Raw genomic sequence first — 26498 nt, 5'->3', positions numbered from 1 at the left:
AAGCTTATTTGAACAAATAATGAAGAAAATCTTCCCCAGTCTGGCAAAGGAAATAGACTTCCAGGAAGTCCAGGAAGCTCAGAGAGTCCCAAAGAAGTTGGACCCAAAGAGGAACACACTGAGGCACATTATCATTAAGTTACCCAAGATTAAAGATAAAGAAAGAATCTAAAAAGTAGCAAGAGAAAAGAAGAGAGTTACTTACAAAGGAGTGCCCATAAGACTATCAGCTGATTTCTCAAAAGAAATCTTGCAGGCAGGAAGGGGCTGGAAAGAAGTATTCAAAGTCATGAAAGGCAAAGACCTATATCCAAGATTTCTCTATCAGCAAAGCTATCATTTAGAATGGAAGGGCAGATAAAGTGCTTCCCACATAAGGTCAAGTTAAAGGAATTCATCATCACCAAGTCCTTATATGAAATGTTAAAGGGACTTATCTAAGAAAAAGAAGATCAAAACTATGAACAGTAAAATGACAACAAAGTCACAACTATCAACAATTGAACCTAAAAAAAGAAAAACAATGAAAACAAAAACTAAGTGAACAACTAGAACAGGAACAGAATCATAGAAATGATATCACATGGAGGGGTTTCAGTGGGAGGGAGAGGGGAGAAATAGTGGGGAAAATGTGCAGGGACTAAGAAGCATAATTTGTAGGCATAAAATATACAGGGAGAGGTTAAGAATGGCATAGGAAACAGAGAATTCAAAAAATTTATATGTACAACCTATGGACATGAACTAACAGAGTGAATGCTGGAGGGTTGAGGGGTGTAGGGCAGAGGGGGCATAAAGTGGGAAAAATTGGAAAAACTGTAATAGCATAATCAATAAAATACACTTTAAAGAAAGAAGCAGAAAGGGCAGGATGGAGGCAAAATGAAGTAGGAGGGGGAACAGTTAAAATATGAGATTTGAAATAAAACAATGTGAACACCTGGGAATAAAATGGGATAAATGTAACAATAGCTATACAACCATACTCTCAATGACAAACAAGCAAAGATTAATAAAGTGGAAAGAGAATGAGGATATTATAACAAAGGGGAAACAATGTGAGATGACTAATGGAAAAAAATGATTTTGAGAGAATAGAGGGAAGAGAAATAGGAACAAGGTTTTAGAAGGGAAAAATAAAATTTTAAATGAAAATAAAGCCCTGGCTTGTGTGGCTCAGTGGATTGAGTACCAGCCTGTGAACCAAAGGATCACTGGTTTGATTCCCAGTCAGGGCACATGCCTGGGTTGCAGGCCAGATCCCCAGTAGAGGGCACATGAGAGGAAACCACACATTGATGTTTCTCTCCTTCTCTCCCTCCCTTTTTCTCTCTCTAAAAATAAATAAATAAATCTTTTAAAAAATGAAAATAAGAAAAGGAAGGAAGAAATCAAAATAAAATAAGAGAAAGGAAGAGTAAAATATGAGATTTTGAATAAAACTAAAATAAAAAGTAAAATAGTAAGAACAAAATTGAAGAAAAAATGTTAGAAATGTATGCAGGAGAAAAAATAATGCAAATAATGAAAAAGAACAAGGTGGAATTCACCTCAGCAGTGTCTAATATTTGCCTACTGTTTTCTCCTTCTGGAGCCATCTTTGGTAACATCAGATGAGGTCCCACTCTAGTTTTAGGCAGCCTATTCAAGGCTACAAGTGATTCACAGTTTTAGGCTTTGTCCTTCAGGCTTGACTTGTCCTCACTGTTCTGCCCTGCTAGCTTTACATCAGCATGAGGCCTAGGGATGGTTCATTTAATGTCTGATGGCACCGCATATAACACCTCCACCTGCCTCTAGAGTGGGCTTCTGGTGTGATTGGGAGGGTGGAAACCCTGGTTCTCCCCTGGGAGATGCTGCTCAGTCTTCGGGGAAGATAGTGGGTGTGTTCTCCCACTCATGCCCCACATGTCTTGGTCTGTCCCAGGTTATTTACAATATTGTAGTTCTGATGAATTAACTTTCTGTTTCATGTGAGTGGCTAATCTTTGTAAACAGATTAGCTCTTTCCTTCTTGCTGCTGATGGCAGCTCTGTATAAAGCTGAGTCTGGGTAGGACCCTAAATACCCCTTGCTGAGCCAGCCTGCCAGTGCCTCTGACAGTTTTAGAAGATAGAATTTCTCTCTGGAACTCTCTTGGTTGATGCTGCAACTATGGTCATGCTGCTTGCTGTGTACATGCAGCCTGAGTCTCTCAGACTCTGTGCATCTTCCCAAGTCTCTCCTGATTAGGGATGGGGGTTCCTTGTGCAGGACTTGGGCCTCCTGCTCCAGGAATGGAGGGAGAAACTAAGCTGCATTTTCCATCTGGTCTCTCTGGCTATAGGCATCTCACTTAGGGTATTTCCCCTTCAACTTATAAAATCATGTATTAGGTGGTAAAAAGTATCCTCTGTACTCCTTGGCTTCAAAAATTCATTTTCAGCTGATACTCCATTGATTGTTCAGGTCACTTGTCAGATGATCAGCCAAAATCTGTGCTGTGGGCACAAGCCAAGTGGGCTCAGTTTCCATCTACACTGCTGCCATCTTCCTCCTCTTCTTCTTAAGTCCCTTTAACATGTTTTTTAATACTGGTTTGGTGATGATGAACTCTACCTTTTTCTTATCTGGGAAGCTCTTTATGTCTCCTTCTATTTTAAATGATAGTCTTTCTGGCTAGGTTAATCTAGGTGGTATAGGTCTTTGCTTTTCATCACTTGAGTGTTTCATGTTAATCTCTTCTTGCCTGAAAAATTTCCATTGAGAAATTAGCTGATAGTCTTACAGGATCCCTCTTACAGGTAACTAACTGCTTTTGCTTGCTGCTTTTCAGATTATGTCTTTGTATTTTTCATTTCTTACTGTTTTTTTTATGCTTGCTATTTTTTTTTTATGTTTCCTGTCTCTTTGTTGAAGTTCTCACTGAGATCATCTATTCTTTCCCTAAGTTCAGTGAGCCTCTATATAACAAGTGTTTAGAATTCTTCATCTGGTAGATTGCTTGCTTCCATTTTGTATAGTTATCTTTTTGAAGTTTTGTCATGATATTTTATTTGGGTCATGTTTCTTTGTGTCTTTATTTTGGCTGCTTCCCCATTTTAGCAGAGGCAGAGTGTTTAGTAGATGTTTATATCTATGTATTATGTATATTTGCCAAGTGTCCCCATTTTGGCAGAGTGGCCTTATGTAGTAGGTGTTCTTTAGTATTCCTGTTTACCTCAGTAGGGTGCTCCAGCGGTATCACTTGTGTGGGTTGTATGCCTCTTCTGTTGCATTGCTGTTGGCAAGTTGGTGGATGAAATTGATCCTCAGAATGAGTGGCTATGAGGAACAGCATTTACTACAGTGAAGAAGCTGACTCCATGGTGGGGTTCACTTTAGTGGGCTCTAGTGCCTGCTGAGTCCACTCTTTGGCTGTGTCAATTATGGTACTAATTGGTTGGTGCTCTACTGTGGTTTGAATCTGGCTACCATGTTTGTTGGTTCTCGGGCCTCTTGGGAGGGGCTCTGGTGTAGGCCAAGGTCAACCACTGCCTGTTTCTTGCCAGGCACCACCTGGTAGAGGCTACAAAGAGATATGAGGTTGGTGGTTACCTGTACTGAGCTTGTAGGTGCCTTGTAGAGGTAGTGCTATGAAATTCATTAGTTGTACCTTCATTTTATTCATTTTTATCAGTTCTGGTTCTGGTGAGTGGTTTAAAAAGGAACAAATGTTTCCCACAGGAAGTGGAGAAATTAAACAATCACGGAGGTGTGAGTGTTATCCAGCAAAAGACTATAATTGAAGAGCACCATCTGTCAACCTCCATGTTCTTCCTGCCTCCTAGTTGCTGATAATGTGTGGACACAATTGTACCGCCATTATGTCAGGAAGGTTTCCTCACCTGGCCTGCCTAGGTCAGGAACAAAAACTGATAATTAATTGGTGGATCCAGAGTCAATGCTATCGCCCTGACCAGGTAGTTCAGTTGGTTATAATGTTGTCCCAATACACCAAGTTTGTGGGTTCCATCTCTGGTCAGGGCATGAAAATGAAGCAGTCAATGAATGCATAAATATGTGGAACAACAAATCAATGTTTCTCTCTCTCCTTTCTCTCCCTCTTTCTCTCTCCCTAAAATCAATCAATGAAAAATAAAAATATTCAATTGTGTTGTGGAAACATTTTTTAAATAGGCTCAGAATTTTTCTAAATAGCAGCTCTTTATAGATTCTATTCAGAAAAAAATATTTTTGAAAATATCATTTTTACCTTTCATAATGACAGCTGCTACCATTCAGCTCAAACTAACAGAGCTGTAACACCTATCACACTCTGTATTATGACGGGCAAGTACCCAGGCTTTCTGAATCATGATTTCATTCTTAGTAAATAGTTTAGGACATGAACATAAGGTAAGCTTAACTAATAGTTACAGAATTGAATTAAAATTTTGAGTATTCAGGCAAGCTGTAGAATGTATCATTAAAATTCTCATTCTTATTATTCAAATATTCTCACTAGAATAATTTGCAAAGGAATAAAACAGTGATTGAGTGCCCAGCTGATGTAGGTGCTAGAACAAACTGAGGCATTAACTTCCCAAGTGTACCATTAGGTGACATTGTTCTTAAGTTTCTGTTCTGCTTTTTTGGTTGGTTTGTTTCATTTCCTCTCCTATGAATTTAACTTTCATTTCTGTGAGGAACTCCTCTGTGGAAAGCTGAACTCTGGCTTGGTGAGTGAATCCTTTTGGTAAGTGAATCTTAATCAGGCCTACACCTGATCTTCTCCACTGAGTTTAGGCTCCTCTACTTCTGAATGTAAGTGGCCCAGTTTCTGAGGGGAGAGAGAGGAGCCTTTGCGGACACAGATTGAATGTATTTGGTGTCTGTAATTGTGGTTCTGAGCTTCTTTGCTTTTGCGTGTTTTTGCTGAAGTAGCAGAAGAGGAACATTGAGTCTGGGGAAGAGTGACCTTTAAAGAAGTGAGGTTTAAAAGAGCAGAGATTTATTTGTTTCTTGGAGAGACCATTATTTCTTCAGGCTGTGTTATTTTCATCATCTTTTGCCTGTTCTGTAGTTTTGACTTTCTACCTTGCCAATGTGAAACAGTATAACCTATTTTCCCCCAGCCAGATAATCCCTTCATCTTTTTTCCAGTGATGTCTGTGAGATGGAGCCCTGTTTTCCTTCTTCATAAAACAAAATCTCTTGGTAGGGCCAGCTAAAATGAGAGCCACTATCTGAATGCATGTGTGAGAGACAGGGTCTTAGGGACTTTCCAGGAATCACCCCTTTTATTGCTATTGTTGTACTCTTGTCCTGGTAACTTTCGGGAAGCTGTGCACAACCTTCCTGACAAAGGTCAGACCTTTGGCAAGCCTGATGAGAGAGCCTGGAAGATCAGGTTGCTGACCATTTCTGTAGCTCTCATGTGGTCACTTGTGTCTTTGGAAATCAGGCACAGTGTCTTTGTTCTCCCCTGAGTGTCATGGCTTTTTCTTACCACAGTGCACCCCAACACCCTCTGGTGTTCTTTTCTGATTTTGATCTTTTTCTTCATCATCTAGACATACTATTCCATTGTTTCTTACTTCAACCTCTAACTCAATTTTCCCTTGCAGTAAGCTAAGATATAGAATTGGTCATTTTTCTGGGGAGAAAAAAAAACCCTCCATTCTTTGTCTTAAAATATTTTAAAAAATTTCCTGGCTGGCGTAGCTCAGTGCATTGAGCGCAGGCTGGGAACCAAAGTGTCCCAGGTTCGATTCCCAGCCAGGGTACATTCCTGGGTTGCAGGTCATAACCCCCAGCAACCGCACATTGATGTTTCTCTCTCTCTCTCTCTCTCTCTCTCTCTCTCTTTCTCTCTCTTTCTTCCTCCTTTCTCTCCCTAAAAATAAATAAATAAAATCTTTAAAAAATATTTAAAAAATTTTTTAGACTTGATATTTACTTTCAAAGGTACAACCTCATGATTACACATTTATATAACCTAAAGAAGAGATCACTCTGATAATTTTAGTACCTATCTGACACCATATATAGTTAATACAACTGTTGACTATATTCTCTATGTTGTACTTTATATCCCCTTGACTATTCTGTAACTACCAGTTTGTGCTTCTAAATCCCTTCACCTTTTTTTCTCATCATCCCCCCTCCAATCTGGCAACCATTGAAATGTTCTCTGCATCTCTGAGTCTGCTGTTGTTCTTCTTGTTCATTTATGTATTTATTTATTTTTTAGATTCCACATGCAAGTGAAATCATTTGGCTTTTGTCTTTCTCTGTCTGACTTATTTCACTCAGTAAAATACCCTGTAGGTCCATTCATATTGTTGCAGAAGGAAAGATTTCACTTTTATTATGGCTGAATTATATTTCATTATATATATGTACCATGTCTTGATCCATTCATCTTTTGATGGATACTTTGTTCATTTCCGTATCTTGGCTATTGTAAATAATTCTGCAATAAACTTATGGATGTATATGTCTTTTGGATTTAGTGTTTTGGGTTTAACCCATTTATTTGGGTTATTTTTCAAATAAATACACAGAAGTAGAATTATTGAATCCTTCTTTGCCAGTTCTTATAGCCTTTTTATATTTAAGTCTATTTTGCCTGGTAGAAATAATGCTACCACAGCTTTTTGTTTGTTTTTATTTTCCTTTCAGTCTGTGTATGTCTTTTGAGCTGAAGTGAGTTCCTTGAAAAGAGTGTATGTAAGGGTCAGTCACCATATATCTTTTGATTGGAGCATTTAATCCATTTGCATTCAAAGTAATTATTGATAGATATGTATTTATTACCATTTTACTATTCCTAATTTTTCTTTTTATTCTTCTCCTTAAAGGAGACAATTTTTTCACTTCTTGTAATATTGATTGGGTTGTGATGAACTTCCTTACCTTTTTTTTTTTTTCTGGGAAGCTCTTTACCTGACCTTCAATTCTAAAATATTTTTCTGCTGGGTTGAATCTGCTGGGATATAGGTTTTTGCTTTTCATTAGCATGAATATTCCATGCCAGTCTCTTCTGGCCTGTAAAGTTTCTGTTGAGAAATCAGCTGACAGTCTTATGGGAGCATGCCTGTAGTTAACTGCATTTCTCTTGCTCCTTTAAGATTCTCTATTTGTCTTTAACATTTGGCATTTTAATTATGATGTGTCTTGGTGTGGGCCTCTTTGGGTTCATCTTGGTTGGGACTCTCTGAGCTCCCAGACTTGTACATCTAGTTTCTTCACCAGGTTAAGGAAGTTTCCAGTCATTATTTTTTCAAATAGATTTTCAATTTCTTTATCTTTTCTTTTCTGGCTCTCCAATTATGCAAATGCTGTTAAGCTTGAAGTTGTCCCAGAGGTTCCTTATATTGCACTATCCTCTTTTTTAGGATTTTTTTTTAATTTTGCTATTTTGATTAGGTGTTTTCTCCTTTTTTTAAACTTCCAAATCACTGATTTTATCCTCTGCTTCATCTACTCTACTATTGATTTCCTGTAATGTATTCCTTATTTTATTTAGTGTATTTTTCCTTTCTCACTGCATTTTTTTTATGTTTTCTGTATCCTTTTGTGTGTCCTATCTCTTTAAGTTCTTATTGAGATCATCTATTCTTTCCCTAAGTTCATTGAGCAACCTTATAACCAGTGTTTTGAACTCTGCATTTAGTAGATTCCTTATCTCCATTTTGTTTAGCTCTTTTTTCTGGAGTTCTGTTCTGTTCTTTTATCTGTGATATGTTTTCTTGTCTCATTACAATTGCCTCCATGTGTGTGTTTCTATGTATTAGGCAGAGCTGCTACCTCTCTCTGGCTTGGTAGAGTGGCCGCACAGAGTAGGAGTCCTGTAGGGCCCAGTGGCTTAGCTTCCTCTGTCACCTGAGCTGAGCACTATAGGTGCACCCTCCATGTGAGTTATGGGTTTCCTCTTGTTGTAGTTGAGCCTTAATGATGTTGGAACATCAGTGGGTGGGATTAGTCCCAGGCCTGTAGGATGGGAGGACTGGTTTTGACTATTGTGAAGAATTTGCTATGCTGGGGATACCCCATTAGCAGGACATTTTCGAGCAGGGCTCAGGTACCCACCAAGTGCATCCTTGAATGTGTTGCTTGTGGAGGTGGTTGGTTGGTGCTTCAGCATGATCTGAAGCTATCCACTGGGTATACTGTCTCTGGGGCCTCTTGGCAGGTACTGGCCAAGATCAGCTGCTACCTGTGCCCTGCAATGGGCCATCTGGCATGAACTACAAAGAGATCTGCAGATGACTGCTACTTGTGCTAGACTAGAGGTACCTGAGAGAGTTCAAATGGTGAACCAAGGCCAGGTGGTGTTTTTGCCAGGACTGTGTCATCTTTGCAAGTGGTACAATGTATACAAAAGTCAGATGTTGCTCATTGGAGCAGTTTCAGGAAAGTCTGTGGCATGAGCCATACAGATTGTTTCTATGGAAATGCCTCTGGATGAGGTTGGGTGGGGCCAAAAGTTATTTTGGGTGGGGTTTCAGGGAATCACCAGGGCTGGATGAACGTGTTAGCCACATTTATGGATACTCAGATATGGTACCCATCTGCCAGCTCTGTGAGGTGAGGGCACAGCAAAGTAACAGCAACTTCTACCAGAACTTCTGTTGGGGAGAAACCTGCTCCTTCTCCCCTCATCCTGAAAGAAAGACAATTCAGTTCCTCCTCATATGTTCCTGGCACTTTTGGAGCTGCTGCCCCCATGCTGGCGCTCAGAGGTAGTGAGTCCAAATAAGTTTGTGCATGGGCCCTTTTAAGAGGAAGAGCCTGGAACTCCAGGAACCTCCATCTCAATCAGCCAATATTTCTTCTGCTATTTACAACCAGCAGTTATGGGGAACTCTTTTCCTGGTACTGGAACCCTGGGCTGAAAGTTCTGGTGTGGGGCTAAGACCCCCAGTTCTTCAGAAGGGACCTCTGAAGCTGAGATTTCCTCACAATTTTTATCTGCCACATGTGGGTGTGGGACCAGCCCATTCTGCATCTCCACCCCTAATACCAGTCTCCACGTGGCTGCTTCTTTACAGTCTTAGTTATTGAACTTCTGTTCACCTAGATTTCAGGCAATTCTGAATGACGGTAGTTCTGTAGTTTAGTTTTAATTTTTATGCCCCTGTGGGAGATGTGAGCACCGTGTATACCTACACTGCCATCTGGACTAAAAGTCAAAAGAACTCCATGTTAATTTCACCTTTGATCATGTTGTACCTTGATATCTCTTTCACATATGTTTTGATGTGTATTTTCCTTTTCTCCTCCTTTTTAGAGGTCTAGAGTCTGTGCCTTACACATGTACCATGTCCATATCTGATCTACACTCATGGGCTCCACAGAGGTTATCAGAAGTCCCAAATACAGGAGAAAAAATTTTTATAAATGTTGAACATATTTTATTAAAATCACAAGAACAAGTGTATATACCTTAGTATAAACTGTATTAACGTCTATTGAACCTACAATAAATATTAAGTACCTACAAAAATTATATATCCAGATATGACAGAGAAAATAACATGCAGAAGGAGAAGTGTTATAAAACAAAATAAAAATTACCATGTTATAAATATAAAATGAAAGAACAACAATAATAAATCAAAAGGGCTGCTACAGGGAAGGTATTCATAAAACACTAGTAAAAAATCTTTATAATTTTAAATAGACTTCAGATTAAGTCTCAGTGTAGGAAGATGATTTTGAGTTGAGTATTCAAGGAAATGATGAAATTTGTCCTGAGTGATTAAGGATCATAAAGGCAGGGAGTGTGTGTTGTGGGGAAGTTAGGATGACAGGTAAAGAAATAGAAGGGGATGTGTAATGTAACCTAACTAGACCATGATAAAGTTATTTGCTGACAGGGGGCTTCTCACCTGTTCTGTGTACAGGGAAGAACCCCACACCAAACCCCACTATATTTAGATATCTCATTTACATAAAACAGACCTAGATAGAATTCTGCCTAGATAGAATACTAGGCAGAACTTGGTCTTATAAATTTTGGCCTCCCCTTTGCAGAGGGAAACACAACTAACATTGCAACCTGAATCTGTGTCTTTAGGCTGCAGCTCCTTTTTCTTAAATACATGCTTTTTTATTCTTTATTATCCTCTAAAATAATTTTGGTTTGCATTCTTGACTCCACCTTGCTTAGGACAGACAGACTGTCAGGATAGGAGACATAGTTCTCCTATCCTGGCATGGTTCCTCAGGTGTGCTCTCAGTGATATCTTTTATAGATACAGGAGGTACTTTATTCCTGTCACCTCATTTTTTTAAAAAAGAAACCAAACTAGTAGATATGTGTGAAACAGTAATAGGCAGTTAGACAGGCACAAGCAGAGTAGGAATGATGGGTCAGGTGCAGAGGGTCACAAAGGTGGAGAGCCCTAGCTGCCTAGTAATGGGCAAAACTATAATCTCTTGCATGACCACTCTCTAACCCCTGGAAATGACATCTAGGGCTCAGGTATGTTTCAGGTCCAGATCTGGATTGGCAGCAAGTACAGGTGGAATGACACCATGGCTGGCATTAAGACTAGCTGCAATGACTAATGACCCCTCTCCTCTAGTGCTGACCAATGTGTGGAAAACATGACCCGGAGGACACACTGGGAAAGATGATGAATACTCTATTGAGATCCTCCCCTGAGAATTCAGAAAAAAGCCTTAAATACATGCTTTCAGAACTGAGGATCCAGTGAAGCTCACTTTCTATGGAGCAAGACTGAAGATTTCCTCACCTTCTTGTTTTCTAGAGCTCTCTCCCCCTCCCCCGCAAGAATGCCTGAACCTTTTGTTCTTCTCCCTTCTTTCACTGAGCAAGACACACATTCTCTTTCTCTCTCTTTCTCTCCCTCTGTCTGTCTGTCTGTCTGTCTGTCTCTCTGTCTCTCTCTCCCCACCCCCTAAGCTCCAAGGGCCCTACTTTTGCCTCTGTAACTTGTTTTCTGAGCCCCATTCTATGGATCACTTCTATCTCTGTTAGTTTCTAAACAAACTTGTCCTCATAATTTGAGTTTTCATTCTGAATTGTTTTCCAGAATTCAAGTACCAAGTTTGCTGAACTAAGGTCCCGGTTGACTCTACTGGTTAACAACAGGTACTGTTTTTACTGCTAACCAAACAAATATTGTTTATGTAAGTATAGTAATTACAAAGGACTGATTATCTTGTAAAAGCCTGTAAGCACAACTTCTAGGGGCCTAAATAAAATGCAGTTGTATATAAGAGTCACATACACCTTATATGAGATCAGACCTGATGTTGACCCTTTGTTCCCATGTATCTAACTCCCTTCCTGTCCTTTTACCTCATGGTATGTCTCACTCTCATCTCCTGCTCTCCATTTTTTTTTCATCTCCTTATCCTAAAAGCTATCTATCATCATCTCTCTCCTGGGCAATGGTGCATGCATCCTACTCATCTTCCAAATTCTACTGCCAAAGTGTAAATGTTAAAACTTGTACAGAATTTTTATGAAAATTTGTTCCAGCCAAACAGAAGATGTGCCTGGAAGCAAGATCTCAATAGGTTTTGAAAATGCTTCCGGAAAAGCAGTTTGCACTTTCTTTTATGCATTTGGAATGAAGAGGGATAGTAAAAGGATTACATGAAAGTGGGAAAAAAGGCAAAAATTGGATTACAGGATAGTAAAGATTATGTGCTCTTTTGAGGGTAATCACTCTTTGAAGAGGACTGAAAATGGGTCATTTCAAAAGTGTGCTAAACCTAAATGCACCCGCACAGTGGACAGGGTCACTTCAGGCAAAGATAATCCTTTGAGTAAAGAAGTTATATGCCTGGGGGGTGACTTGTCCAATTAGGAACTTATGATCAGATTATCCCATGAGGTAACTATCCATAGAACCCCTCTTTCAACTACTCCAACTAACATTCCACAGCCTACAAAGTTCAGAGCTAATTATGTTCCCTGTGTTCTCTGGTGAAAAAATACAGATAATTTTTTGTTTTTGCTCCTCAAAATGAGTCCCTAAATATTATGTATCAGGGAAATGCCATATACCATGGTCACTACAGGCTCGTATGATATCAAAGACCTGGCAGTTTTCTGCACACCTGCTACCCTGCCATTTCCAAACTCAGAAGAAGTGATATATCTCTTTCACAAACAGGTCATTCCCTATACCTAATACATTTTTCTCTCTTCCTCAGTTTCATCTTCTTAAGCGGTTAATTCAACCCTTGTATTTTCAAGTTGGAATTATTGGATAATCCTTTATCTTCTCCCATTACTGGATTTCCTAACAAATGTACATCTCTCTAGTAGTGATTTCACATCAGCTCATTTGCATTTATATGCCTGATTATTTAATTTACTGTTCTTTCCAGGTGAATATCAAGGTCCTAGTGGTATAAGCATATGTTTAGACTCATCTTTGTGTTTATGGCTTAACTCCAGTTGTTAGCATATAATCCATTATCAATGATAATTAGTTGAGTGATCTTTCCTAAATTTGTGAGACTTTTCTCAAGACTGACATTAATTTTATCTGTGTTTCCATATTTTTAGGTATATGACTGGTGTGATCCTGTGAATATGTTTATACCATCTCTCTTCTCACCATCCAAATACATACATATTTTTTGTCCCCTATCAGTGTCCTTGGCATATTTCCAGGCTAAGCTGAATATTCATTCTTTTTTTTTTTAATTTTTTAAAAGATTTTATTTATTTATTTTTTTTTAGAGAAGGAAGGGAGGGAGAAAGAGAGAGAGAGAGACATCAATGTGCAACTGCTGGGGGCCGTGGCCTGCAATCCAGGCATGTGCCTTGACTGGGAATCGAACCTGCAATGCTTTGGTTTGCAGCCTGCGCTCAATCCACTGAGCTACGCCAGGCAGGGCTTGAATATTCATTTTTTATAAGTACAGGACTTCCAAAAACCTCCTAGCTGATCTGTATCCCTTCACCAGCAACCTTTCCCCCATTACTTTGGCTATTAATTGGGTCAATGGTGTTACCTCAGTTCATCACTAATAGACCCAGTGGAGTAGGGACAGATCATTGAAGGGGGCCTACAACTTATTAGGTTCATTTCAACAGTGTATATTGAAGATAAATGATTTTTGTTATTCACTTACTATGTCTATGTACACATGTGATAAAAAGTTTACTCTTATCACATATGCAAACATATTATCACATATTCTGTCATGATAATAAGAGAAGTTGTAAATGTGCAACAAGTGATAACAGTGGTTGAACTGTAAATAGGCAAATCAAAGAAGGCCTTTCTGAAAAACAAACATGTCAGGAGGAGAGTGAGTCATACTGATACCAGTACTGCATGCTGAGAGAAGAGCTGGTATGGAAACCCAGACACAGAAGTGATTTGGTGCTTTTATCATTAAGGGTGTGTCTGACTTAGGAAAGAAGTAGCAGGGGAGAAGGTGGATCACAAAAGGATCTTGAGAGAAAAGGCCTCAGGTTGTAACAGGGTGCAGCCAAGAGGGGAGCCCCAAACAGGGATTTGTAATAGGGTCCAGAAGAGCTTGGAGATAATTGGCTCCACACCACAGGGCCACACCTGCCCAGAATGCGGGCAGCTATGGCCAATTGTGGGAGGAGCCAGAAATGAGGCTGCAGAGGAAGATTAGTGTTGGGATTTAAATGGAGGCACAGCAGCCGTTGGGTGTCTCTCTTTTTTGGGACCACACATCTGTTTAGGACCACGTGGCTTTGGTGTCTTGGTTGGGACCATACAGCTTGGGTGAGAGTCAGGACCACGAGGCTTTGGAAGTGTTCCTTTTGCCACATGGAGCGTGCTGGAAGGACTGTGTGCATTTGTGGGGAACTTTAGTTTGTGTTATTTCAAATGAATGATAAATTCCTTTCCTTTTCACTGATCTCTGGTATTAAGAGACATCTTTCCTCAGGCGGCAGACAAAACAAACACAGTTAGGTGGGGAGGAACCCCCTGTAGACTGTAACAAGGTCATTGTTTCATTCAGTAAAAGTAATTTAAAATAACAACAATTTCATATATAAGGTTGGAATTTGTCATTTGAGATGACAAATAGAGTCAGAAATAGAGTGTTTGAAATTATTATGTTAAACTTTTATACCAGGTTTCCAAACTTGTTCCCTTGTTTCTATTATTCTTTCCTTCAATTTTGGTTTCTGCCCACTTTGATTTCTAAACAATTAACATCATTTATTCCTACCTTTCTTACTCTGGTCCCTTTTAACGTTTCCTATCAGGTCTGGATCTGTTAGCAAGAGAACACCAGCCTTTAGGACAAGTAAGAGCAAGAGAGCAGCTGTAATGGCTTCTGGAATCCTGGCAAACATAAAGGAGGAGGTGACCTGCCCCATCTGCCTGGAGCTCCTGACAGAACCCCTGAGCCTGGACTGTAGGCATACCTTCTGCCAAGCCTGCATCACTGCAAACAGCAAGGAAATTATGATAAGCCAAGAAGGGGAGAGCAGCTGCCCTGTGTGCCAAATCAGTTACCAGCCTGGGAATCTGCAGCCTAATTGGCATGTTGCCAACATAGTGAAGAAGCTTAAGGAGGTCAAGTTAAACCCAGAAGAGGAGCAAAAGACAGATCTCTGTGAGCACCATGGAGAGAAACTCCTGCTCTTCTGTAAGGAGGATGGGAAGTTCATTTGCTGGCTTTGTGAGAGGTCTCAAGAGCATCGTGGTCACCACACTTTCCTCATGGAAGAGGTTGTCCAGGAGTACAAGGTAACAGGATGGAGGAAATACAGGACAGAAAATAATACCTGATGGGAAATCTCTACTTTGCATTTGACTCTAAGTACCTTTCCACCACGGGCTTGAAACCAGTGACCTCTCTTTCCTATGCTCATCTTTTAAAGAGTGAATGACATTTCAGTGCATCTCACAAAATTTCAAAATGATGAGTAGGCTCAAAACAAGAAGCAGATATTTTTATAACTTGTGCTAATACGTGGAAGGTTGGTGTCTAAGCACAGCTGCCTTTGCCCATTTGGACAGGAGGGATAAGTGGGCAGCTGGGTGGATGGGGACCTGAGTTCTTTCCTTACTACAGGATCAGGTTTCTCTTTGTAGGACAAAGAGAATCAGTCTTCTCCTGACATGAGAATAATGCCTTTATCACCTGAATCTTAAAGAACACATATACCACATTAGGTTTCTTTCAAGTCACAGATTGTAATTATTGTTTCAGTTTCTGTGAACTCTAGTCTCTACAGAGACTGGCCTGATTTCTTCCACATTTGTCCTCTATTTTGATGCTGCGAAAGCTCAAGGCTTAACTCTTTATAATTGCTTCCTTATAGGAGAAGCTCCAGGCAGCTCTGGACAGGCTGAGGGCGGAACAGCAGAAAGCTGAGAAGTTGAAAGATGACATCACAGTAGAGAGAGCTTCCTGGGAGGTATGGGGAGATTCTTCCTGAAGGAGTTACACAAGAATCTAGGCTGAATCTTAGGTCATAGTCATGAGGAGCTCCCTTCCTCCTTGCCTCTGACTGTTGATATGTCCAGTCATTGATTAGCCATTCTTCATCCTGACTGGGCCAGGGCTGAAAATGAACCTGTCACAAACTAACACAGATATTTTCAGATTAGTGATTCTCATAGAGAGACTTTCTGGTTAGGATGGCTAGTGAATTCTGTGTTCATTTTTGTCATTATTTTAAGCTTTGAACTCTTCCAGGGGAAGACAATTGCCAATGTTCCATAGCTCTGTCCCCTGGTAGTGAAAGTCTGGCTGAGGGTGGGGATGGGGGTCAGGAGTAATGCAGGAAGCATGACAGTCCTGGACAACTGTGTAAAAAGGTGAGCCACACCCAGGTGTCCTATTTTGGTAGAGAGTTGACCTGAATAGTGCAGACTTAAGGCCATTATTTTAGAATGTGATGAAAAAGAATAGGGAAAATCAGCCCCCCCAAGCATTGTTCCCTTGCTTCCATCTCCCTTCCCTGAGAGAACTTCCAAATCAAATACTTCTTTTTCTGGCTCCCAGTCTCTGCCTAATAGTCTGAGTCCTTCTCTGTCTTTCTCATTCCTGAAGAATCAAATACAAAATGAGAGCCACAGTGTCCGGGATTGTTTTAAAAAACTGCACGGCCTCCTGTACTGTGAGGAACAGAAGGAACTGCAAAAACTGGAGGAGGAGGAGGAATATGTTCTTTTTTGCTTGGAACAGGCTGAGAGTGAGCTGGTCCAGCAGAGCCAGTCATTGAAAGAACTCATCTCAGATCTGGAGCATCGTTTGCAGGGGTCAACAATGAAGATGCTTCAGGTAAGACTTGGGATGAATCCCCAGCACCTGAACTTGAGGAAAATGATGACTAAGTTTCCTGCTCTGTCTGCTGTGTGACTGTGCTGTTTCTGGTAGTGACACTGAGGTTCCCATGGTCTTGCAGTAACCTTTTCCTGTATCTGTTTCAGAGGTCATAGGGATAATTGTTTACATGAATAACAAGGAAAAATCTCATTGTTATTAATGTATCAACTGCAGTGCAAAGATATGACTATGGAAAAAAGATCGATTATTTTTAATTATATTCTGTAGACTCCTATATCTGTGATCTAGCCTAAGAACAGTTTTCAGAAACCTCTTTATTCTAAGAGTTTTTATTTTTCATAGATGATTTGAGATTTTCCTCCACTTTCTGTATTTGTCTGATTATACAATTGTGTACAATTTGTATTATTTATTCTTTAATTATTCAATAGATTCACCACTGAAACCTTTTCATTCTGGGCCTTTCTTTTTAGAAATGTTTCAGATATTTTTTAAACTTGTATTAGGTTTTCTTTCTTTCTTTCTTTCTTTCTTTCTTTCTTTCTTCTTTCGAGTCAGTATTTTTTTTTTACAATATACATCTTTGTAGAAATGTGTCCATTCTAAATTGACACATTTGTAAACATGAAGTTAGTCATTATAATCTCTTAGAATTTCTTTTATTTCTACAGTACTCATAGTAATTTTCCCTCTTTTATTCCTGATTTTGGTGATTTTCTCTTATTTTTGTCAGGTAATTTATGTGTGTTTAAATTTATTGATATTTTATAAGAAAAATGATTGTTGTTATCGCTTCTTGGCCTTTTGGCTAAGATCAAGTGTAGAAAAATGATTGTTTTATTAAGCTATCTATTTTTTAACCTTTTTAGATCATTGATTTTTCTCTTATGTAGTTTCCTTGTGTGTGTACATGTGTATATGACAAGTGTGTGTATTTGCGTGTATGCACATGTGTGCTTATTGTGTTTAATTTGCTGTTCTCTTTCTAGTTTCTTAATGTGGAAATTTAGAATAGTGCTATGACAGAATCTTTTCTGTTTTAGTTTTTAATCATGTAAATGCATTTTAAACTATTCTACACTTTTGGGTTACTGACTTCTTATTTTTATTCAATTTAGCTTATTTTCAAATTTCCTTTGTGATTTCTTTGTAAATCCCTGGGATATTTAAAACTCTCTTTTTTAATTTACAAACACTTGGTGATTTTTTTACTTTTTCTTCTGCTGTGTGTTTTATATTTAATTTCTTTCTAGTCAGAAAACGTATTTTAGTATTTAAATCTATTAAATGTATTTGCACTTGCTTTATTGCCTAAAATATTGCATGCCCAAAATTTATTACATGAATTTGATTGAAAAAGTGTGTTGTGCATTCATTGGGTGACAGGGTCTGTAGATGACAGTTAGGTAAACCTGGTTCATACTGTTGGACATTTCATCATCTACATTCTTAATGATTTCTTTATTTTTATATTTTTAAGCTTTTTAACTTTAAATCTTTTTAGTGAAGACTCAGATTTGGCATTGACCTGGGCCTGTAGGCTATGTGGTGGCAGGGCTCAACAAGAGAAAAAATGGTACCTGTTGGTACTTTAGTCCCTGGGAGAGTTTCCCCTCCAGCCCTCAACCTAAAGCCAGTCAATTCAGTTTCTCTCTGTATGTCCTTTGCCTTTGCAAGCTTCTGTCCATACTCTGGAGCTTAGGACAAGTGTTTGTGAGAAAGTGACTCTGTGCTAGGGTCCTTTAAGAAGATGCCAAGTTGTGTAGGATCCCTCTATCACATGTGGACTGAGTCTGTGCTGGTTTTCAGAGCCAGGTATTATGGGGATTCCTTTTCCCACCACTGGTACTCTTGGCTGAGGAACTTGACGTGGGTATGGAACTCCTCATTACTCAGGTGGGATCTCTGCAGCCAAAATATTCCCAAATTTGTTAACATCTATATGTGGGTGTGGTATCAGCCGGTTAGTCAGTGTCCCTCCTACCAGTCTTGAGGTAGCTACTTTTTTATATCCTTAGTGATAGGAATTCTGTTCAGCTCATCTTGATGTGGTTCTCAGGGGTGATTATTCTATAATTTATTTATAAATGTGATGTGGTTGTAGGAGGAGACTAGAACAGTATTTACCTATAGCACCATTTTGCTAGGAATTCTATCTTTTTACTTATGCCGTATTTGTGTCTTTGAACCAAAAACATGTCTCTTGTAGACAGCAGTAATTGAAATGGCTTTTTATGTATTCTAACAATCTCTGCTTTTTAATTGGTTGATTAGCACAACAACATTTAATGCAATTGTCAATGTAGCTCTATTTAATTTAGATTGTGTTATTTGCTTCTATATGTCACCTGAAATTTTCATGGTTCTTTCTCATTGACTAGCTTCTTTCCAGTTAAACAGTTATTTCTAGCATAGAATTTTAAGATGTACTATTTTCTATTTTTGTGGTGGTTGCTTTTCTAGTTATAATAAGCATCCTATTATATCACCATTGACTTCAGTTTAATACTAAATTAATTTCAGTAAAATATGGATACTCACCTCCAGCATTGCTTTCTATATTATAGCAACAACACAGTGATTCTTCAACATGGGTACTTTAATCATTGCAGGCCAGTGTCACTTGGGCCTCAGAATTATTTGATGCAACTGGGAAGACAAATGAATTCCAAAAAAAAGAGATTCATATTTTCTTCATGAACTGAGGATAAAGTCAACATAGAAGCATAAACAGACTTTGGAAAATGACATAGACCAGATCCTGAAGACAATGTTTGAGCTTCAAAATTAAGCTTTGATTAAAGTTACAACTGTCCTACAAATTCTTTTTTGTACTAGATCTACTTTTAATTGTTTTTTTAAAGATTTTATTTACTTATTTTTAGAGAAGGGAAAGGAGGGAGAAAGAGAGGAAGAGAAACATCAATGTATGGTTGTTTCTCACATCCCCCCTGCTGGGGACCTGGCCTTCAACCCAGGATAAAGCTAGACTGGTTATCAAACCAGCGACCCTTTGTTTCTCAGGCTGGCACTCAATCTACTGATCCACACCAGCCAGGGCTGCTTTTTATTTTTATTTTTATTATTTTTAAAAAATTTTTGTCATATACAGCAACAAAGCCCTAATACAGAGAGCAAAGCAATATGTGTGTGTGTGTGTGCATAAACCCAGAAGTTTGCCTAGTTTTTGCTGTTATGGAAGATTTTAGTCTGAGGTAGAGGAGACCAAATATATGGTCATATATAGTCAAAAAATAAATCTGTGATGATAAAGAAGTTCAGATGACTAAAAGCTATTAATGATGTGTACTAAACTGGCTCAGTGAGACTGAAATTCAGGTAAATATTATGGTTAAGACAGTGATTGAGTGCATATTGATAATATGGACAAAGGGGTATAAGGGAGGATAAGATTTGGTTTGTAAAGAGTAAGTTACATGCAACATCTATAGTTACTGATTCTTGTGACTTCTTTACTAAGGAATATACTAAACTGCATTTAAGAGAAAAATTGAATAAAAAATAAAACTTGGAAATCAATTACACATATTGAATTTAGGTAGTAGATATGGCCAGTTATGGATAGTGTATAAAATGAGGAGAGACTTGAGAAAAGCCTACATTAATGCATTTGTTTGCTTGTACCCTCAGCAGAAGTCATGTAAACTTCTTGAGGAATATTACAACTACTCATCTTTGATTCTCCTAATTATGGCATAATGCTTGACAAGTAGTAATATGTTACTTTACATTTATGTTGAATAAATAAACAGACCATTAATTATTCAAATCTTCTCATTAATACCCTATGATTGTGGAGAAAATATCAAGGGTCTCATATTTTCCTCCTCAATACATCTTATCTCAAGGTGCTGGAAGATCATGCTGTGCTTCCAGAAGTGTCAAAGTTCTTTCTATATTGTAGGAAACCTGACAACTTCACATGAATCTTCTGTACTAATTGACCTGTGTTTTGTCTTTTCTCTTTGGTTCTCACATTGGGACCATCTTTATTCCCACCACACTGGAAGATGGAGGGATGAGATGAAGCTTTGTAAGTGGAGAAGGCTTATGATTTCTTGATTCATGTCTTCTTCTCTTTTCTCCCTAGGATGTGAATGGCATTATGGAAAGGTATGTTTTGGAGACTAGAGATGGTCAAAAGAGGTTTAAAGATCTTAAAGTTATCTGGTGGTTAATTAGAATAAAATATTGCTAAAAGCAGGAAAATTTGTGTGTAGTTTTATCTTAAATTTCTGTTCTCATATCATGGTTTGTGTGTTTTCTAACTATTGAGAATGGACCACATTTTCTATGATAGGGAATTTAGGTGGGGAAAGTTGCAGAATTTGGGTCAGAAGCAGTTAGGGATAAGATATTACAGTATCGGATCCATGTAATTTTATAAATTTTATTCACACAGCATGCCTTATTTAACTGAGTACTTCATAGCTACTTGATCGGTTGTGGGTAGTGTTGTGTCTTCTTTACCTACCAACCACCCAGAATTGGTGATAACTCGTTTATACTTAAATGTCTGCCCTGAATAGGAGAGACTTAGTCCTTCTATATGGTTCTCTTTATTTTCCAAAAATAGACTTGAGTTGCAAAGAATATTTTGCCTCTGGTGCAAACAATTGATCCCTCTTGACTATGAACTTTTGGAGTCAGAATGAAAGGGCTGTACCTTTTTATCTAAATTTACACACATACTCTGCTGTATCAAGCTCTTAAAAGAAATGAAATTCAGACCAATATTAGTGTAATAATCATAATGACTTCATTTCCAATTGTTACAATTTTTTTCCAGAGAACCTGAAATCTCAGGCATTATTCTGAGGGCTTCCCAACTGGGATCAAACCTTCAAGGTCTTGGTCCTCTCCAGACAGATTTTTCACACCTGACACATCTCACACAACCAGGATCCAGGTTATGCAACTTCATTTTCATATAATATCCTTCCACTTCTGTAGTGACTTTTTCTGACATTAACTTGTTTCAAGAAACCATTTTTTAAAAAATTCATTATATATAGCCCTGGCTCGTATAGGGCTATATATATAGGCCCTATATAGGGCTTAGTGGATTGAGCACTGGCCTGTGAACCAAAAGGTTGTAGATTTGATCCCTGTCAGGGCACATGCCTGGGTTGTGGGGCAGGTTCCCCATGTGGGGACATGTGAAAGGCAACTAAGTGATGTATTTTTCACACATTGATCTTTCCTTCTCTTTCTCCCTCTTTTTCCCTCTCTTCAAGAAGTAAATACATAAAATCTTTAAAAAAATTTCATTATATATAATGTTATATGATTCCAGGAGGCAGAGAGGTATAGGTTAATTATCACTTTGGAAGGAATAAACTGTGCTTCTGAGAGGTCAAGGCCTTCCTAAGATTACACAGAGTGTAATAAATTTGGACATGAGCACATTCCTTTGACTCCAAAGTCAGGAATCTCCTCTCTCCTTTCTCAGGGTCTCTGTGGGAGGGGCCTTAAATGCTTAATGGATGAATAGACAGAAATCAGAGTTTTGGAAAGACAAAAAGTCAGAGGTTTGGGGATCTTTTTTTGTCATCCCTAGGAGTAAGACCTTCACTCTGAAGAAGCCAAAAACTGTCTCTAAGAATCAAAGGAGAGTGTTCCAAGTTCCTGACCTGAGTGAGATGCTGCAAGTGTTTAATGGTGAGGAATGCCAGTATCAGTGGATAGCTGTGGGGGTCTGGTAATGGTGGGAGTTAAAGAGGGAGGAGAGTTCAGTTTCTAGGTGTGAATAGAGGTGACAATGGAGGATGGATATCATGTGCTGAGGATTCAGTCATAGCTAATGGAGAGTGACCAGCTGTCTTGTTCACCTTTCTGTATATTACCTCTCATAGACCTCAGTCTTTACCCTGATCTGGAGAGGAGGTAGATTTTAATGCTGACTCCATTGCTTATGTTTAATATTATGGATTTTTATAATTTCAGGGCTAAGAGATATGAGATGCTATTGGGGTAAGTATCATGAAGCCACCATGTCCTCATCTTCTTTCAGAATTTTACAATTTGTACTAGGTCTCAAGTATTAAGACACAGATGCATATTATATTTCTGCAGTGTTATACCTCTTCCCAAGAATAGAACTCAGTTAATCCCAGTTCCCACTCATGTTATTCTCAAGATCCCTCTATAATGGCACAAATGAAGCTACATCATATCACTCACCCTACCCTGTGATTTTTCCACAGTTCACATGACCCTGGATCCTCTCAGGAAAAAATCAAATGTTGTCATTTCTGCTAATCGGAGAGAAGTGAGATGTGTGTTAGATTGCAATGCAAAAAGAAATCAGAAAGATACTCATCAGAAAGAAAACTATGACATTTATGCTGTACTTGGTTTACCAGCTATCACATCAGGGAAACATTACTGGGAGGTAGATGTGTCACAGAAACATGCCTGGGTCTTGGGGGTATGTGGTGAAACATGGCCTGACTGGAATATGCCTTTTGTTAAAAAAGGTAAAAATTATGAACCTAAATATGGCTACTGGGTTATAGCATTAAACAGCCAATTTGAATATAATGCTTTTGAGCAGTCTTTGTTCAGTTGTCCCCCAAAAGTAACCCTCAAATTGACTGTTCCTCCCAATTGTATTGGGGTTTTCTTAGACTATGAGGCAGGCACTGTCTCATTTTTGAATGTTACAAACCATGGGTTTCTCATCTATAAATTCTTTTCATGTTCCTTTTCTCATAAAATTTATCCATATTTCAATCCTATGAATTGTACTGGCCCCATGACAGTGTGTTCTCCAAGCTCCTAAACCACTTACACCTTAACTCACATTTTTGGGTGCACCTAACTCACCAAGCTTACTTGCACCATTCTCACCATCTTTTTCTTGTTGGTCCCCCCTTTTTTACCATTTGCATATTCTTCATTCATCAATAGGGTGTCCAATTTCCCTCATCTCATATTTTTCCCGTTATTTTGTTTTCCTTAGTAGAGAATCTCATTTAACCATTTTGTTTAATCCCAAGAAAAATGAGCCAGTTAAATGAGCTAAAAAAATGAGCTCATTTAAAAGAGCCAGTAAGGTGACTGCTCTACCATTTTTTACAGCCTCACTTCCTGTGCCACTGAGAATAAGGAAGGCTTTTCAACACCATTTGTGTATTATTCAAGATCTTGTATAGAAATCATTCACTACAAAATGAGCCCTCAGGGGTGTGTCACTTCAACCACAATGTCTCTTCTTCATTAAGGAGTGAAGGAGACAGTATCATAAATGATATGTATTTAGTGGAAGGTTTGTATTCAGAGTGTCTGAGTTCAAGTCTGTAGTCTCCAAATACATGCAGTATAACTTTAAATAATACACTTGAATATTGACTGTACATTCTTAAAATAATTTTGGTATAAAAATTTCACCATAATTAGGACTATTGTAAGAAGAAAAATGTCATTAAGTATCAAACATAAGTAACTCAACTTAATAAACATTTTCTCTACTAAGGACTGAGAAATATAAGCTGTGCCAGTGTCTTATGAAACAGGTTTGTGCCTTCATGGTACTATGGTGGTTTTTATTGAAGTATCATGTTTCAGATGCCAGATACCTCTGTGCTTCTGTCCACATTATTGTAGCTCTGCCTATGATATAGGAGTGTGTGTGTGAGATCGAGAGAGAGAGAGAGAGAGAGAGATTGAGAGAGAGAGAATTTTATTATAATTCTGGTTTGCTACATATGGGCCTTAATAAAAAAATCTAAATTTTATAGGATTCAGTTGCCCATTTGTAAAACAGTAATGAAATTTACTTGATGTATAATTATGTGAATTAAACAAGACTGTTTTCAATATCTTCTGTCATTTTTAGTACCTAAAGAGTAATCAAGTATGCTGTCTATTCATTTTTTGTTTGCTCTATTCATTTTTTATTTGCCTGTCACTGTGATGGAAATAAATGTTTTTAAGACTATGTATTAGTTTACTTTCAATATTATTCCTCTTGCTTTGTTTTAAGAAGTAAATAACTTTGACTTCCAGTCAAGATGGCTGTGTAGGCAGAAATGGCTTGCCTCTTTACACAACTGCATCAAAGTTACAACTGCAATATATGATAATCATCACTCAAACTGTCAGAAATCAAGTTGAATGGAAGTCTGACAAGTATGAAATTAAAAAGATGACATCCATCCAGACTGGTAGGAGGGGCACAGATGTGGAATGGGCTGGTCCCACACCAATGTGTGAAGGATAAAAATTTAATGTGTGAAGGGATATCTCAGGAGCACAGAGTCCCAGCCCCACACCAAGACTCTAGCCATGGGTTCCAGTGCCAGGAAGATAAGTCCCCACAACTTCTGGCTTCAAAAACAAGTGGGGATTGATTCCATGGAAGAAACTTCTGGAGTCCCAAGCAGTTCCCCTTAAAGAACCCACCCACAGATTCACCTACTCAGACTCACTCCCTCTGAGCTTCAGCACCAGGATAGCAGCCTGAAAGGCACCGGTGGCATAAAGAGAGGAACTGAAGTATCTAGCGTCAGGGTGAGCAAAGGCCATTATCCCTTTTCTAAACCTTCCCCCCACAAAGCAGGCAAGCTTGTGCCATATCTGAGACTCCATCAACCTGGCTAACATTGACCCACCCTAGAGACCCCCTGAGACTCTCTACCCCATGCAATTTATGGGCCCACCTATGCTGCTTTTACATAGGATTGGCTGGTCTTGGCTTGTGCTTCACAGTTTCCTAAATCCTATCAAACAAGCAACAGCTGTCTTTAGTCAGGACCAGGCCCAGGGCCCAGCACTAGCAGCAGCCAGCTCAGATTCATAGCTTGGCTTTGCCTGGGAATCTCCAAGCCCAGCACAAGTAACATGCATCTCAGATTGCTTTATAGCCTCTACAGAGTGCTCCAAGAAAAACACAAATGGGGCCTGAACTTGGCCTGCATTACCCAGGAAACACCAGGGTCAGTGAGCCCAGTGGATAGCTACAGACCATGTTGGAGCACCACCATTCTGTTCCTGCACAGCTGGTCTTCCATGGAGGGTGGAGGTTGGTGGTCAGAGGTCACAGCCAGTCCTTGCAGCTGACTGGCCTGGCTAAACCCCTTCCACGGATATGCCAACAGCAACCAAGTCTGAACTACAAGAGGAGGGTGTACTCAGCTCACATGAAGGGTGCACATCTAGTACTAAGCTTCAGTGATGGGAAGCTGTGCCACTGAACCCTACAGGACACCTACTACATTAAGCCATGTTACCAAGACACAAAATCAAAGCAGCTCTACTTAATACATAGAAATAAATACAGGGAGGCCACCAAAATGAAGAGATAAAGAAAATGGCCAAATACAAGAACAGATCAAAATTCTAGAAAAAGAGCTAAACAAAATGGAGGTAAGCAATCTATTAGATACACAGTTTAAAACACTGGTTATGAGGATGCTCAAGGAACTTAGTGAGGACCTCAATAGCATAAGAATGATCCAGTCACAAACAAAGGATTTGCTAATTGAAATAAAGAACAATTTATAGAGAAACAACAATAGAGTGGATGAAACCAAGAATCAAATCAATGATTATGAAAATAAGGAAGCAAAATACAGCCCATCAGAAAAACCAGAAGAAAAAAATAATCCCCCCCAAATTAAGATAGTATAAGCAGCCCCTGGGACAACTTCAAGAGGTCCAATATTCACACCATAGGGGTGCCAGAAAGAGAGAGAGAGAGCAAGAAATTAGAAATCTATGTGAAAAAATAATGCAAGAAAACTTGCCTAATTTGGTGAAGGAAAAGACACGCAAGTCCAGGAAGCACAGAGTCCCAAACATGACAGATGCAATGAGCCTCACTCTAAGACCCAGCATAATTCAAATGCCAAAAGTGAACTATAAAGAAAGAATCTTAAAAGCAGAAAGAGAAAATAACTTAGTTACCCGCAGGGAAGTTCCCATAAGACTATCAGCTGATTTCTCAAATTTTTTAGGCTAGAAGGGATTGGCAAGAAATATTCAAAGTCATGAGAAGCAGTAACCTACAGCCAAGATAGTTCTACCCAGGAAAGATATCATTTAGAATCAAAGGGAAGGTAAAGAGCTTCTCAGATAAAACAAACCAAAACAAAAACCTACAGGGGTTTATCATTACTAAACCGTTATTATACAAAATGTTAAAAGGGCGTATTTAAGAAAAAAGAAGATAAACATATGAACAATAAAATGGCAATAAATATTTATCTATCAACAATTGACTTTAAAAA

General features: G+C 38.8%; 1 protein-coding gene and 1 pseudogene across 2 annotated transcripts; both read left to right on the top strand.

Moving 5' to 3' along the window:
* The first annotated feature begins 4563 nt into the window (after positions 1 to 4563).
* On the top strand, positions 4564 to 24198 carry LOC123819202 (tripartite motif-containing protein 5-like). 2 transcript variants are annotated; one of them, XM_045839499.1, is made up of 9 exons: positions 4564 to 4700; positions 11028 to 11086; positions 14210 to 14696; positions 15275 to 15370; positions 16144 to 16239; positions 20357 to 20379; positions 21827 to 21927; positions 22213 to 22239; positions 22473 to 24198. In XM_045839499.1, the coding sequence occupies exons 3-9, from the start codon at positions 14274 to 14276 to the stop codon at positions 23048 to 23050; spliced, it is 1344 nt and encodes a 447-aa protein (XP_045695455.1). In that variant the 5' UTR covers positions 4564 to 4700; positions 11028 to 11086; positions 14210 to 14273; the 3' UTR covers positions 23051 to 24198. The 2 variants fall into 2 exon arrangements, with proteins under 2 accessions (XP_045695455.1, XP_045695454.1); XM_045839498.1 differs by having other exon boundaries at positions 16009 to 16239.
* Positions 17034 to 17111, top strand: LOC123819329 (annotated as a pseudogene).
* Positions 24199 to 26498: the final 2300 nt, after the last annotated feature.

This window comes from Phyllostomus hastatus, unplaced genomic scaffold, assembly GCF_019186645.2.
Source record: "Phyllostomus hastatus isolate PE091 unplaced genomic scaffold, TTU_PhHast_1.1 phas_contig_304, whole genome shotgun sequence".
Classification (NCBI taxonomy): domain Eukaryota; kingdom Metazoa; phylum Chordata; class Mammalia; order Chiroptera; family Phyllostomidae; genus Phyllostomus; species Phyllostomus hastatus.
The sequence above is the reverse complement of the archived record's forward strand: the minus strand, read 5'-3'. Positions and strand labels throughout refer to the sequence as shown.